This window comes from Gossypium hirsutum, chromosome D05, assembly GCF_007990345.1.
Source record: "Gossypium hirsutum isolate 1008001.06 chromosome D05, Gossypium_hirsutum_v2.1, whole genome shotgun sequence".
Lineage (NCBI taxonomy): Eukaryota > Viridiplantae > Streptophyta > Magnoliopsida > Malvales > Malvaceae > Gossypium > Gossypium hirsutum.
Genome location: NC_053441.1, coordinates 50,427,277 through 50,443,628, shown reverse-complemented (window position 1 = coordinate 50,443,628; position 16,352 = coordinate 50,427,277). Strand labels below are relative to the sequence as shown.

General features: G+C 32.4%; 1 protein-coding gene across 7 annotated transcripts; it reads left to right on the top strand.

Moving 5' to 3' along the window:
- Positions 1-1,007: 1,007 nt before the first annotated feature.
- On the top strand, positions 1,008-5,008 carry LOC107903883 (DEAD-box ATP-dependent RNA helicase 15). 7 transcript variants are annotated; one of them, XM_041092611.1, is made up of 8 exons: positions 1,008-1,130; positions 1,322-1,563; positions 1,681-1,781; positions 2,611-2,674; positions 2,761-2,824; positions 3,665-3,723; positions 4,237-4,272; positions 4,815-5,008. In XM_041092611.1, exons 2-6 carry the CDS (start codon positions 1,451-1,453, stop codon positions 3,701-3,703), a joined length of 381 nt encoding a protein of 126 aa, XP_040948545.1. In that variant the 5' UTR covers positions 1,008-1,130; positions 1,322-1,450; the 3' UTR covers positions 3,704-3,723; positions 4,237-4,272; positions 4,815-5,008. The 7 variants fall into 7 exon arrangements, with proteins under 7 accessions (XP_040948545.1, XP_016685550.1, XP_040948544.1 ...); XM_016830061.2 differs by having other exon boundaries at positions 3,369-3,723; XM_041092612.1 differs by lacking the exon at positions 1,008-1,130 and adding an exon at positions 1,141-1,242.
- Positions 5,009-16,352: the final 11,344 nt, after the last annotated feature.

The window sequence follows — 16,352 nt, the reverse complement described above, 5'->3', positions numbered from 1 at the left end:
CAAATATCTTATATTTGCAATCATTAATCGAATTACGTTGGGTACTTCGTTAGGGTGGGTGAGTGGCGAGTGCTGAGGTCCAGGGTTGGGAAAACAAAATGAGCAGAGCAGGGTAGGGTTTGAATTTGGATTTGGGTCGGGTTAGTGGGTAATGATGAATAAATATCATCATCATGTTTATTATTTTAGGATTACAGTTTTGAGTTCAGGGTTTAGGGTTTAGGTTTAGGGCTTGGGGATTGAGGTTTAAGGTTTAGAGTTTACATTTTAGTGTTAATATGAGGTTAGTCTTTACGGCTTATAAGATAATGATCAAATTTACTGTTTTAGGGCTTGATGTTTATGGTTTACGGTTTAGCATTAATGATTTAACTGTTACAATGCATGGTTTAGGGTTTAAGGTTTAGGTGTCACCATTTTAAGGTTTAAGGATTAGGTGTTACCAATGCCCAATTTTAAAAGCTTTTCCAACTTCAAGCTCGTTTTACCTGAATCACCCATTTCATTGTTTAAAAACAATAAAAAATATAAATCTAAGCCTAACCATATTTTTGACTAGGTGGGTTGTATGGGTAGTGAACATTTCTAATTATCATTTAAAGAGTAAATAACATATATTTTTTTAAATATTGAAAGGTTTTATATTTTTCGTGATTTGAAATTTTAAAATGAATTTTAAAATATTTTAAATTTTTTTTAAAAATTTTAAAAAGATTTTAAACTTTTATTTTTATAATATTTATATACTTTTAAAGAAAAGACCGAATTAATAAAAATTACAAACATTAAAGACTACAAAATTATTTTATCATTTTCTAATTGCTATATTGATAATTTTAATCGTAAAATTAGATGTTTAGATTAAAAAAAAATTTTAACAGATTTAAAATGAAATAATTTTTTGCGGCGTTTTTATAAAAAAAGCCGCAAAAGGTAAGCAATAGCGGCGTTTTTATAAAAAACACCACAAAAAATAATTTTACTTTAAAATAATTTTTAACAAAATGATAAAAAACGCCACAAAAAAATTCAAAATCCCGTTCACTCCCAACAAAAAATTTTTTGGTTACCCGCTTGTTACTCCCTCTTCTTCTTATCTCCATCGCGCGCCCTAAATACCCCAAATAAAGGTTTGTACTTAATTCTTTTTCCCTTTTAATCTCAAAATTCCATGAGTTCCTTTGCCCCAACATCTCCTAATACCGTTTAAATCCCTAAACCTTTTCTTTTTCTCTCCATGAGGTTTACAATTTAGTTTTTAAGCTTTGTGGGGTTCTGTTTGTTGTTGTTCTTTATTCCATTTTTGTGTGTGTTTTTACAGGGAATGGAAGAAAATTACAGGAGGTTGAAGGGGATAAACAAAAAGTTGAGAAGAGAGATAATGGAAATTATATCCCTTTCCCAACTATGAATTCGTTATTATTTTGTTTCATTTTATTGGTTGATTAGAATGGGAGAGATAAAGGACAACGACGCCTACGAGGAAGAGCTTATCGACTACGAAGAAGAAGATGAAAAAGCCCCTGACTCTGCCTGCACTAAGGCTGCTGATTCTGCTAAGAAGTTAGTCATTTTAATTTATACATATTTTTAAGGAAAACAATGTTCTAATATAATCTGCTAGTTTTAGTGTAAAGCAATTTGATTTTAATTTGTTTCATTTCTTTTTATGTGGTGTAGGGGGTATGTTGGAATTCATAGTTCGGGATTCAGAGACTTTCTGCTGAAACCAGAGCTGCTTCGATCTATTGTGGATTCTGGTTTTGAACATCCTTCCGAAGGCAAAGTTTTAAACTCATGTCTGATGTTAACATTTGTGAATTCCGTGGATTAAGTCATTTTTGTTTTTCTTGCTTTTAGTGACTTATAATGGTGGGCAGTGTACAAGTTTGGTGCTTTATTATTTTGATTTACTTTTTTGGATGAAGCATTTGTTGTTACAGGATATGCTTTGTAGTAATCTTTGAAATACTTTGCCTTGAAATTATTATTTTTTCAACTTAATTTATCTAGGCATGAAAGTCTTCAAAATTATCATAGCTTTTCTTTTCTGTTGATTCAAATTGTTCATTTAAACTCTTTTTTTTGTTTATAAATATATATATACATATTGTTTTTACTAAATTTTTAATAATTCATTCATTCTAAGTTAATTGGACTTGCCTACGGCAGAACATACAGTTTATATATGAATATGCTTCATTCTAACTTAATTTGGCTGGGCAAGTTGCTGCACTTGTTCTATGTCAGACTAGAGAATTAGCATACCAGGTGGGTTTTAGAGTCTTGAATTTATTCTTTGGAATTAGCATGCCAGTTGAGGGTGTTTCAGTGCCATTTCATCACTGAATTCATTCTTACCAAGTACTACTTCCTCTATCCTTTAACAGATTTGCCATATCAAATGTTGCTTTCCATGTTTAAGAAATAAATTCAGTTAGTTACTGATTATATGTTGTTCTTTGAATCTGATCAATGAAGTTAATACAAACCATGCTATGCAGTGGAATAAATTCAGTTTGCCTTCTGCAGACCCTTTAACCTTCTTTTTCTTTTTTACTTTGTTGTTTAATACAGTTTATAGGACTAATGGTTTTGGGTTTGATGTAGTTTTTGCACTTGCAAAGCTTATGAATGTCAGTGAAGATGAGAGTCAACTTTCTGCTATAGCTAGGTATGGCCTTTTTTACTTATAGAGATGCAAGAATTTTAGTTGTAATTCAATTGATGATTTATTGATTTTTTAAAAATATTTTGTAGGCAAGGTTCAGGCAGTGCTTGTCGGAGTTTGTTTGGTGGATTCGTTAAGTGGATTATGGGAAAAGTAAGTTCTTTCTGTATGTGTTGAATGGTTCATTTCTGCATGTATTTAACAGTTCATCTTTCATCAGGAAGGGTAGCACCTTTGAGTAACCATTTTCTCCAATCCTTATGTTTTACATTTTTCCAACTATAGGTTTATAGTTGCTACTCTGCAGGGAGATAATTTTTTACCCACAAGAACATGAAATATACTTACGATTAGATTTTGCAAGATTCTGTCTCAATTAATCTGCATCCTTTCTCGTGGTTTGGTATTATTGATTGCTAAGTGTTTTAGATCTTGAAAGAATGCAGGCAGCATATGAAAATCAACAGTCTGACTTGCATTATTTTGATCATTTGAGAATGCGTAATCTCAGATCACTTTCTTCCCATGCTTTGCATCTACAATTTATTTTCCACTTAGTTTCTACAATTTATTTGAGAATGCGAGTTTGTTGATGTATATGATGGCTTTGTGCTTTTTGTTTTTTTTTTACAAATATAACCTCTTCTGTTGATGAATGGAATTCCAAAACTAGTACTGATTATTGTATGAACTGCAGATTGTTTGGACTCATGAACATGCTGTTGCAGTTCTATATCAACCTTAATGAAAGTGCTTCTCTGCACGGTTCACAAACAGGAAACCTCTTTATAACTTGACTAAAAATTCAAAAGATAAGATAGTTTGGGATCATCTGATTACGCATTTACTCTGATCTCTTGATATTGAGTGCAACTTGGTGAAAAGAAAGCACATGTTTTCTCACTTTTATGAATTGTTTGTTTGTGATTTTTGTTTTCATGGTAAAATATGTTATGTCATGAATTGTGTTTGATCAAAATATTATGTTCACAGTTATTTCCAAAAGTGGCAGTGGCCGATTGGATCTTCTGATATTGGATTGTTTGTACAAGGTATGTTACTCCCTTGCTTCTTTCTTTTTCATAGTTGATGAATACTTTTCTTCTTCTTTTTTTGTTAATGAATTGTCTAGAATTAGAAAAATTCAAAAAGACAATCTTAATTCATGCTGATTCTTTCATAACCTATCTGCATCTATGTATGTGCTGCTGTGCATATTATGTTCTTTCTTGTTACATCACTGTGTTGTACCATAGGTTATTGTTTAACATAGTTGAACAAATGGTGGCTTATTTAATTGTAAGTCTTGAAAAAGTTATCAGTATTAACTCGATTTTCAGAAACTTCTAAACTACTATTATAGAGATATAATGAATATAGAAATTAATTAAATGGTTATGAAAATTTTGAGATGTTTCCTTTGTCTGATTATCACGGATATCTTAGTAATTTTTTTGATGAATGTACACTACAATAGTAAAATTACTCTTCTGTTTTATTATTTATTGTGTTTTTAATTGTATATATCTTCTCTGAAGTAATGTTTTATGTTTTCTGCATGGCAGAAAGGATCCCATAACGTTCACTTATGCTTACCTCAGGTTTGTTCTAAATTTTTCCAAAAATTGGGCTGCCCAGAAAAAAAAACTTGAAATAGGTTTACTTAGTACTAGTTAAATCGGGCTTGATTTTAGATAAATCTAATTATTATCTTTAAGCATGATATGTTCTAATACTTTGATTTAAGCCGTTGATGTATGTATTCTGACTATGGAATATCATGTTCAAATATTCTACAAAGAAGCTAATTAGGGGATTCTGCAATTGTTGATGGTAATTGGAATTTAAGAATATAGGCTTAAGGGTTTAATTGGAATTTAAGCATGATATGTTCTAATATTTTAAATTTATATTGATGAATACTTTCCACCTATATTGACTTAAGTGAGTAGATATATCAGTAGTGTACATTTTTTTATTCCACAAATAATCTTAAAAAGTTGAGATATTATTATTTTTAGATGTATTTTTTAATAATTTACTATAACATTATAAAACAATATTAAAAAGTTGAACTGATTTACTTATCTTTGCCATGTTCACTACGGTTTGAACATATTAAGTTACTCTTATTTTCATGCAGAGCATGTAGGAGCCAAATTTGCGGTTCAAATTCGAAGCCATGCTCAAAAGTTTTTCTCTAAGGCTCATTGTTTTGAGTTCATTACAAGATTTCCTTGATTAAGTAAATGTATTATGTCTTTTATTACCAAGATTTACTTGATTAAGAAAATGCATTGTATATTTTATTACCTTGCATATGTATTATTTATTTTAGTTTTGATTCTAAATTTTTATTTTTACTTAAGTGTTCTAACTTTTGGATTTTAATTGTGTTGTTAATTTATTATTTTAAATTCTAAATTTAAATTCATTAATTTTTATATTTATATTTAGTTTTAAAGTTAAAATTTTCGTAAAAAATTCAATTTAAATAATATTTTTTATTTATCCTTAAAACATAATATAATATTTATCATAGAAATTAATATTATTTGAAATTTTTTTAAAAGATATATTTTTAGCAGCGTTTCTAGGAAAAGCGTCGCTAGAGGTTTGGGTCTTTAGCGGCGTTTGTGAGAAAAGCGTCGCTAAAGGTCCTGGTCTTTAGCGGCGTTTGTGGGAAAATCGCCGCTAAAGGTCTTGGTCTTTAGTAGCGTTTGTGGGAAAAGCGCCGCTAATGGTCTTGGTATTTAGCGGCGTTTGTTTCTAAAAACGCCGTTAAAGTTAGCGACGCGTTCTTTAGCAGCGTTTTGTCCGGCGCTTCTCAAAGCGCCGCTAAAGGCCTAAAAAAGCGTCGCTAAAAGCCTATTTTGGTGTAGTGAATGGCTCAAAATAAGGTTTCAAGGGTTAAATTTATATGGTAGGCTTAAAAGGCTCAAACGATCCAAAAAAAATATGCCTAAAACATATTTAGAGTCTTATGCCTCATAGGATTTCGCCTCAAGAAAGTAACTAAGACAATTCTAAAGATTTAAACCTTCATGCATGTCTATTTCTAAAGAAAGTAAGTTTTCATGGCAAAGACTAAATAAAACTAATTAAAATACAAGCATATTATATCCAAGCGAACATATAACAAGAACTTAAATAAAATAAAAAAAATTTACTTGCATATGGGCTAACTTATTAAGAAAAATTGTTTCTAAGCATCACTTTCATTTCAACATACTTGTGTGATAATTGAAAATTTTTAAAAATCATAAAAGATTGACCTCACCCCTCTTTAAAAAGAAGCAATGTCCTCATTGCAAAATAACGAAGTAGTGAATGAAAACTATAGACGAAGTACGACACAAAAAAGAGAGGTGAGTCATGAAGATTGCTTAAGTACCAAGTCTTTCTTGAAAAATCCAATCCTTAGACATGTACATTCACATTGCCACACTACTATGCTTTTCACTAGAAAACAAAATTTTAATAGAAGGGAATTGGCTTATTTTATTCCTAATTTGCAAAATTTTCAACTTTATTATGCATAGAATAAAATATTCCTAAATAAAAGTTGATAACTCCTAAAAAGGGTTATATTTTATACCTTTAAACTTGGTTAATTGTCCGTACTTAGGTAAGTTTAGTTGCATTTTAGGATTTTCCATTAGTATTTTTAGGAAATTGCATTAAAAGGTTTGGACTGTGCTTAAATGTTATTACATGTTACTTTTAATTGTTTGCGAGAAAGATTTGTTTGTTAAGTGGTAGGTGCAGAATGAGGAAAAAAAGTAAAGAAGTGAAGGTTTTTTGTGGCAAAAGGTTGGAGAGTTTGCCAACACGAATGTCGTGGAAATGCCAGGAAGTGACCCAATCAACACTTAATCGTTATCAGCCATGATGTACGTGTACTAGAAAAATCAGCCTAAAAAAGAGGGAAAAGATCATGGGATCATGGAATAATGAGTCTACCCTAAAGGAGGATATATAAAACCCCAAAATAAAAAAAAACTAAAAAGGGGGTAGCCGATTAAGAGGACAATTGAAAAAATATCCTTGGACGGGAGTAGAGGATAACAATTGAGAACAAGGTAGAATCGTAAGGGAGAAGAAGAAGGTAGTTCATCTTAGCCACCATTAGATTGCGATGCCGAAGCTATGGAGCTGGATATGCAAAAGCCATTTTCCTAAAGTTCTTCTTTTACTTTGTTGTTTACTAATTTGTGAATTGAGTTGAGAAGAATGATGTTGAATGCTATTATGAATTTTAATGTTATTTGCCAGCCCATGAGTTAATATCTTAGGGTTGGGATTGCTTTATGAAACCTCAATGTGTATAATCTCTAAACATAATCTATTTCCTTTGATGACTAAAGCCTAGATTAGTTTTAATTTACTATTTCATTCAATGGTACTTATGAATTGCATGTGTATAATCTCTAGACATAGATGAATGTGAAACATGCTTATGAAATTAATCTAATACTGACAAGGTTAGGTTCGTTAGATCAAAATTGAATGATATGAGCAAGTATTCGGCCGAAACTTGTAGCATTCTCTAGACATAGAGTAGCATTTCATATTGAAAGAAAACAAAATAGTGTTGGGTACCGTGCTAAAGTCCTATGGACATATATCGCTTTAGATAAGGTAACCTCAGGTTTAGCTCTCGAACGAAGCAAACCACGATAGAATTGTTCCCAAAAATAGAATAAGATCGATTTTGTCGAGGCATTATTGGTTAATGAGGGAAGATTCTTAGTAATCCCAACCTTACAAATCAACATCGTAAATCCTTTATCCTTTGACGTAGCATCTTTGTTTTCACATCCTTAATTGTTTACTTGTTTGTTTTGCACATTTTATACAACATTATTCTCCTAATTGTCATTGTATTATTGTTACTATTCTTGCCTTAGCATTAATCTCACTTTACTATAATAACCTAACCATTTTATACTTATTCAATCACTTTATTACTTGATTTGGCATATATACTTGCACAATTCGCATATCATATTCACACGCGACAAGTTTTTGGCGATGTTATTGGGGACATAAAATTTGGTAAAATTTGGTATTGTTATTTTCTATTCTAATTCCATTATTTTTATTTAACTTAGTTTTTTTTCTATAGGTTTGTTATCAGTGCATGAGTAGAGGCATTCCTATTAACAAAGAGTATCCTTTTGACCCAGAGATTGAGAGAACTTTGTGAAGAAGGAGAAGATAAGTTGTGTAATATGGTTAGGGACAAGAATGATCTTGGTCTGAATGATCCACTAAATCCAAATGGTCAGGATGTTGATCTTTACATTCATCGTGTGATAGATGACCGAGATAGGCCAATTCGTGAACATGTTGGATGATCTGAATCCTAGGATAGTTAGACCACACATTCAAGCTCTGTATTTTGAATTGAAACCAACGATGTTTCAAATGTTGTAAACAGAGGGACAGTTCAGCAAGTTGCCTACTGAAGATGCACGATTGCATTTAAGAATTTTTCTAGAAGTCCGTGACTTGTTTTAGACAATAGGGTGTTCTTGAAGATGCCCTGAGACTTAAATTGTTTCCATATTCCTTAAGAGACCGAGCAAGAGCATGGTTGAATGCTTTGCCGTCAGGGACAGTGACATCATGGAATGATCTTTGCCACAGGTTTTTGCTATGGTATAATCCACCAAATATGAATGCCAATATTAGAAATGACATCACGTCTTTTCAGAAATCAGAGGATGAAACACTATATAAAGCTTGGGAAAGATTTAAAGAACTACTTTGGAAATGTTTGATGCATGAGTTTCAACACTAGACACAGATAGACATGTTTTATAATGGGTTGAATGCACTTACCAGAATGGTAGTTGATGCTTCTGCCAATGGTACCTTATTGGATAAATCTTACAATGAAGCGTATGAGATTTTAGAACGGATTACAAACAATGATTGTTAATATCCTACCACGCAAGTTGGGACTGCCAGGAGAGCTGCTGACACCATGGAAGTTGATGCAATCACTTCATTGACTGCCCAGGTATCATCTTTAACTAATATGATCAAAATAATGAAGAGACTAGCTGCAGTGCAAGAGATGAAAGCAGCCGATCCATCGTGTGTTTATTGTGGAGAAGACCATAAGTTTTACGAATGCCCATAAAATCTAGCAACTATGTGCTACATGGGTAATTTCAACCGGAACAATAACCTCTATTATAACACGTACAATCTAGGGTGGAAGCAACATCTGAACTTTAGTTGGAATAATCAAGGTGCGGGGAATTTTAACAATGCAACACATTTTTGTCGCTTGGAGATGTTGTTCTGGTATCACTATTCTATCGCAGTGTTAAAGAAAGTGCGAGGTGGCAAGACAGAACACCATTAGTGTACCACCTGGTTATACTCAACCTATGCCGAGGCAAAATGTCCAGCAAGGTCAGGATTGACTTCATCATCATCATCTATTGAAGCCTTGTTGAAAGAATATATGGCCAAGAACGATGTCGTAATTTAGAGTCAAACTGTATATCTTTAAGCTCTTGAGAATCAAGTAGGGGAAAATAGCAAATGCTTTGAGTTCGAGGCCACAAGGAGCTCTACCAAGTGATACTGAGAATTCGAGATCATAAGGGATGGAGCATTGTAAGGCAATTACTCTCTGAATTGGGACTCAACTGAATGAAATCATTAAAGATGCCATGGTAGAAGAGGGCAAATCAGATTGCAACAATGGTAAGATTTTAGAAACATCTGAAAAGAACACTACAATTGGAAAGGCTAAACAAAAGACTGTTGCAGAAAAATCAGGTCATCTTACTGATGGAAATGCTACGGAAAAACAACGTCAGCAACCGGAAGGACGACCACCTCCACCATTTTTGCAACGATTTCGCAATTGTAAACAAGATGCCCAGTTTAAAATATTTCTAGATTTCTTGAAACAACTCCATATCAACATACCATGAGTAGAAGCTTTGGAGCAGATGCCTAGTTATGTGAAGTTTATGAAAAACATGCTGTTAAAGAAGCACATGTTGGGAGAATTTGAGACTATTGCTCTCACTGAAGGGTGCACAACAATGTTGTCAAACAAATTACCTCTAAAGTTGAAGGACCTAGGGAGTTTCACTATCCCATTTTTAATAGGAAATCAATATGTTGGTAAGGCATTATGTGATTTAAAAGTAAGTATAAATCTAATGCGTATGTCTATTTTCAGGAAGCTGGGAATTGGGAAAGCAAGACCTATTACGATTACATTGCAACTGGCTAATTGATCGTACGCACATCCGAAAGGTAAAATTGAGGACGTGTTGGTAAGAGTAGAAAAGTTCATTTTTCCGGCAGATTTCCTTATTTTAGAATGTGAAGCTGACAAAGATGTGCCAAGTATTCTTGGAAGACCTTTTCTTGCTATAGACAGGACTTTAATTCATGTGCAGAAAGGTGAACTGACCATGAGGGTAAATGAACAACATATTACATTCAATGTATTCGATGCCTTGAAATGTGTTGATGAGAATGAAGAATGATATGCCATTAACCTGATAGGGGCAATAATGGAGGAAGAGTTCACAAGATTTTACCATAGAAATTCTGATAACTCGATACCATTATCCGTTCTTAACCGCTTTATGGACTTCCTAGTTTTCTTTTCTAGTAAGGTTTTCCACTACTTAAAGATCCTGAAGGCTTCATTATTGTGTTTTAGGAAATAGACCCAAACTTTCTTAGAGTGCTCATCAATAAAAGTTAGAAGATATCTGCTACCTCCTTTAGAGGTGACTTGTGCTGGACCCCATAAATCGGAATGAATGTAGTCAAGGGTCCCTTTTGTCCTGTGCATTGTCGAACCAAAGCTGACTCATGTCTACTTCCCATAAATATAGTGCTCGTAGAACTCTAACTTTTTAACTCTAGTGCTTGTGAAAAGACCTCTTTTACTCAAAACGGTCATACCTTTCTCGCTCATATGACTAAGTCGCATATGCCACAACCGAGTTGATTCAGAATCCATAAAGAATGGATTTTGTCGTGTCGTTGCAATGTCACATGAGTCCTCGTCGCGACGTAGCAACTGTTTTGGCTCTGCTTTTGTAATTGATGTCACATCAATCACCATTGAACCTTGCAGAATGTATAGGCTGTCGATTTTTTGTCTTCTTATAAAAAAGAGCTCCATGAGATACCTTGATGCCGTTTGACTTGATGACAATCCTACAACCATTTGAGTCTAAGATACCTAAGGAGATGAGATTTTTCTTCAAATCAGGCACATGCCTAACATCTAATAGTGTTCTCATAATTCTATTGTGTATCCTGATCTGAACCGTACCAATACCAATTATTTTATAGGGTGAATTGTTCCCCATAAGCACAACTACACCTTTAACTGGACTATATGTGGAGAACCAGTCCCTGTTGGACACATATGGTAAGAACACATTGAATCCAAGATCCACTCAAACATAAGCTTAGACCTTTCAATCGTAGACACCAGCAACAAAGTATCTCCTTTATCTTTGGCCACACTAGAGTTGGCTACCTCAACCTTCTGCTTTCTCTTCTCATTGTTTTCAACGGCCCTTCTATTTTTGTTTTGGAGTTTATAACTTTCTATTTTAATGTAACCCAACTTCTTGTAGTAGCCACATTGTTTGTTTTAGTTTATTGACTTTGATCTTGACCTAGGTCTGTTCTGATTTGAATATTTAGATTGTTTCCTGCCTCTAGTAACCAAAACTAAGGCTTGCTCATCTAACTTGCTATTCAAACCCAACTCATTGTCGAGTTTATCTTTGCTCAAAAAATTTCCTTTCACATCCTCAAACAAGAGTTTATCTCTTCCATAAATTAGGGTCTCCTTGAAAGTTTTATACGAAGAAGGCAAAGAGCACAATAATAACATATCCTGATCTTCATCTTCTATATTAGCCTCGACATTCTTTACGTCATTCAAGAGTGTCACAAAATCACTGATGTAAGCCCTAATTGATGCACCTTCATCCATATAGAACATGTATAGGCATTGTTTCAACAAAAATCAATTCGCGAGAGACTTTGTCATGTAAAGTGTTTCTAGCTTCTTCCACAAGATTGATGTCATTTTCTCCATCATCAGCTCCTACAACACATTATTTGTAAGGCAAGACTGAATTCGGACAGGACCCTCTCATCAAGCTCTTCCTATTTTGACTGGTTTAGATTTTCAGGCTTTTTCCCAGTAACGACCCTTTTTAAGCCATTCTGAAATAGAATTGTCATCTGAACTTGCCATAAAATGAAATTTGTGATCCTTTCGAGCTTCTCAATATCAAATTTTGTTATTTTCATCTCTGAATGAGTCAATTACGGAATCCAAACCAAGCTCTGATACCAATTTATTGGGTATCAACCCATATAAAAAACGAATAAGAAGAAATTAAACAAATCAAACACATAAATTTCACGTGAAAAAACTCCTCAAATTAAGAGGATAAAAAACCACGGGAAAAAAGAGATTTCACTAATGAGAAACTAATCTAAAAAAAACAAGATAGAGATAATAAAAAAATAATAATGAACCCCGAATACAAATCCCTTTGACAAAAACACAAAATTCTCTTAAAGCTTTGTTAAAGCTATTTATTAATTGTGTTATGTTGTCTTCTTTATTCTAGAGTTACTAAGGCCCTTTTATAGGCCAAATTCAGAGGTCAAATGTGACTAAAATATCCTAGATTAATCAGAGTTTGAATAGGAAAAATTATCAAAGTTTAACTAGGAGAAGAAACCTGGCTTATGTGGGAACACATCGCCACACTATGACATCGTATGTTGCCTCGTAGAGACGTCAAGTGTCGTGTCATCACGACGTTTGTTCCTTCTCGTCGAGACGTCAAGTGTCATATCATCAGGACATCGACTCTATTTCGTCCAAAAATACAAGGCACACTCCATATTAAGTGTATTGGTATGTAATAAAATCATTGACTAAAGTGTCAATGATTAATACTTAGTTGTACAAATTGACAAAGCAAATTCTTTTAAGAATATGAAAGTTATTTAGAAAAAAATAGTAATAGTGGCTCAACTTAAAAATTCACGAAAAAGTAAAGAAATTTTGTTAGAGGTTTAACAAAACATGAAATTGAAGCCTATTGAGTCTAATTTTGTATCAAGGAAATGAGGTAAGCAATGAAATTGCAAATTATGAGATAAATAAATTTAAGTTAGACAAGGTTAAATTGATTTCGGGTTCCTCTGTTCTGACATTGAAAAATCATTAAAAATTGTAAAAGAATAATTAAAAGATGAACTTTATATGTATAAAACTCATAATGAGTCTAATTTCAAGAGAAACAAACAACAATGTTATAAAAATTTTGTACTAAAAGGTAAATAACTTTTAGTAGAGAATGATCATAGCTACCTAGCAATAGGATAGGGGAGATCTAAAAAAAAACTATATATTTAGAATTTTTTTCATAATTTTTATATTAAGGATGGGATATCTAGTTTCAGAAATTTCAAATGGGACTTGATTATCAATTCCGATGAATGAGATATAAATTAAAATGTGACTAATGCACAATGGGCTGTACTATTTTAAGTTGTTAAATTTTAAAACTTATAGATTAATTTGTAAATGAAGTAAAATCATGTTAAAATAAGAAAATCATAAAATAGATACTAGTGTGAAAAGTTTTATTTGGAAATGGGAATTTAAGAAGAAAGGTAAGAGTCTTAGAGATATTTTCATATCCATGTTTTATTTGTGAAGGAAAATGTAATGTTTGATTTTAATCTATTATTGAATAAATTTTGTTTGTGTATGTTTTTAATTAAATTAAACTATTCTTTTAATTGTATATACATATTGGATGTGAAATGGAGAGGGTGAGGAAAATAATGAAAAAACAATAAGTAAATTAACATCAATCATAAAGGAGTGAGGATCTAAAGGTCATGTATAGTGTATGAAATATGAGAATGTAATTAAATCATTGAAAACTAAAGTAGCTTGTATTAAAAGAACTTTTATAAAATAAAATGAAATCTATAAAATGAATTTAGAATGGAAGTGATTTATACTCAAATGTGGTATCTATTGCTTAGGTTTAGGTTTGGACTCGGGTAAGGGGTGTTACATAGGTAAAGTTGCCATGCCTTTTACAGAATTAGAATTGGAATGTGAAAATAATTTAATTAGGAAAATGGATTAAATTTTTTAATTAAATAAATGATATTTTAGGAAATAGAAAATTGTTTTTTTTGGGTTGGTTATATTATATGAATTGGTTAAAAATCCTAATAACACATATATTTGTACCCAATACATGAGAAGACCAAATAATGCCTAGAACACATGGGATAGGTGACAACCCTAGTTCTTAATAGGGGTGTGCCACCCACATCCCTTATTCATAGTGAGACTACATGTTTTCCATTAAAATATTATTATTTTGTTTCTTATTGTTCAATTAAAACTCTTGTGATTTTCTCCATAAATAAAGATCATGGGCTAGTAAAAAGATAACGATATCAAGAGTTGACACTCTGTCAAATTTTAGTGAGATTTATTCTTCAATTGAATCATAACTTAGGGAGAGTTTGTATTTTAGTTTCTAGCCTAAAGAGAGTTATTGATCTTTCTTACTGGAATGTTAAGAAAGTTTTCATTGTGTTCCCCAGTTTGTGAGTTAACGCCCACAATCTAAGCAAGTCGAGGTTCAAGAATACACTACACCAAAACAGGCTTTTAGCGGCGTTTTTAGCGGCGGTTGGATGACAAACTCTGCTAAAGATCGATAATTAGCGGCGCAACATAGAAAACGCCACTGAAAATAAGCATTAGCGGCGATTTTAATAAAGCGCCGCTAATGATCAGGGCTTTAGCGGCGTTTTCGCGAAAACGCCACAAAAACCTAATCCCAACGACGCCGTTTAATGAGATTCGGGGCTTTTGCGGCGTTTGTAAGTAAGCGCCGCTGATGTTCCGGGCTTTTGCGGCGTTTTTAGTAAAGCGCCACAAAGAAAACCTAAGCCCAAAGACGCCGTTTTCTTAGCCTTTGGGTCTTTAGTGGCGTTTTTAGTAAAGCGCCGCTAATGCTTAGGGCTTTAGCGGCGTTTTGGGAAAAGCGCCGCAAAGGGACCTAAGCCCGACGACGTCGTTTTATTAGCTTTTTGGGGATTTAGTGGCGTTTTTAGTGAAGCGCCGCTAATGCTTAGGGCTTTAGCAGCGTTTTGGGATAAGCGCCGCAAACGGACCTAAGCCCAACGACGTCGTTTTCTTAGCCTTTAGGTATTTAGTGGCGTTTTTGGTAAAGCGCCGCTAATGCTGAGGGCTTTAGCGGCGTTTTGGGAAAAGCGCCGCAAAGGGACCTAAGCCCAATGACGCCGTTTTATTAGCTTTTTGGGGATTTAGTGGCGGTTTTAGTAAAGCGCCGCTAATGCTTAGGGCTTTAGCGGCGTTTTGTTAAAAGCGCCGCAAAGGGACCTAAGCCCAACAGCGCCGTTTTATTAGCTTTTTGGGGATTTAGTGGCGTTTTTAGTAAAGCGCCGCTAATGCTCAGGGATTTAAAATAATTTAAAATATTTGTTAAAAATGGAAAAATTAAAATACTATTATTTAAAATAATTTTAAAGTTTTTTGGATACATTACTGATTTTTTTGGTTTATATATTAAATAATATTGAATTAATTACTATTTAATTTGTTTATTTATATTAATTAAAATTCAATTTAATTTTAAATGAATATTTGTTAAAAATGGATTAATTTGAAATAATGACACGTATAAATAAATTGAAAAAAAAAACATAGAAAACATTTGTTAAAAATAGAAAAATTAAAATACTATTATATATATTAAGCCATAATTTTAATATACAATTTTGGGTACATTACTGATTGATTTTTAATTTATATACTAAATAATTTCAAATATAATTGTAAGAGATAAGATAGTATTAATTTTAAAATATTTAATTTAATCATCATTATAGTTTAGGGTTTAATAAATATTGTTTAGGGTATATATATATGGTTAATTAATTTAGGATTTAAGACCAGTTTAGGAGTTACAATTTTAAGTTTTATAGATTAATATGGAATTAATGATAATGTATTAGGGATTCTGGTTTAAGGGTTAATGTGATTTAAGGTTTATGGGTTCAGGGTTAGGGGGTTAAGTTAGGGGTTAGATGTTAAGAGTTAGGGATTTAAGGTCAGGGATTCGATGTCATGTTAGAGTTTAGGGTTTAGATTAATTAGTATATTTTAATTATATATTAAATAAGGTTTAGGGGTTAAGAGTTAAGGGTTAAAGGTTAGGGATTTAGGATCGGGTTATGGTTTAGGGTTTAGATTAATTAATGTTTGTTAATTTATATATTAAATAAAGTTTAGGGGTTAGGGGTTAGGGATTTGGGGTTAGGTTTAGGGTTTAGGGTTTAGATTAATTAGTGTTTGTTAATTTACATATTAAATAAAATTTAGGGGTTAGAGATTTGGAGTCGGGTTAGGGTTTAAGATTTAGATTAATTAGTACTTTTTAATTTATATATTAAATAAATTCTTTATATAATTGTAAAAGAGATAATAATAAATTGTAAAGATTATTAATTTAAAATTGATATGCAATATATAATAATTTGAATATAAAAAATTGTAAAATATGTGAGGATTTATTAAAATTTTAAAATA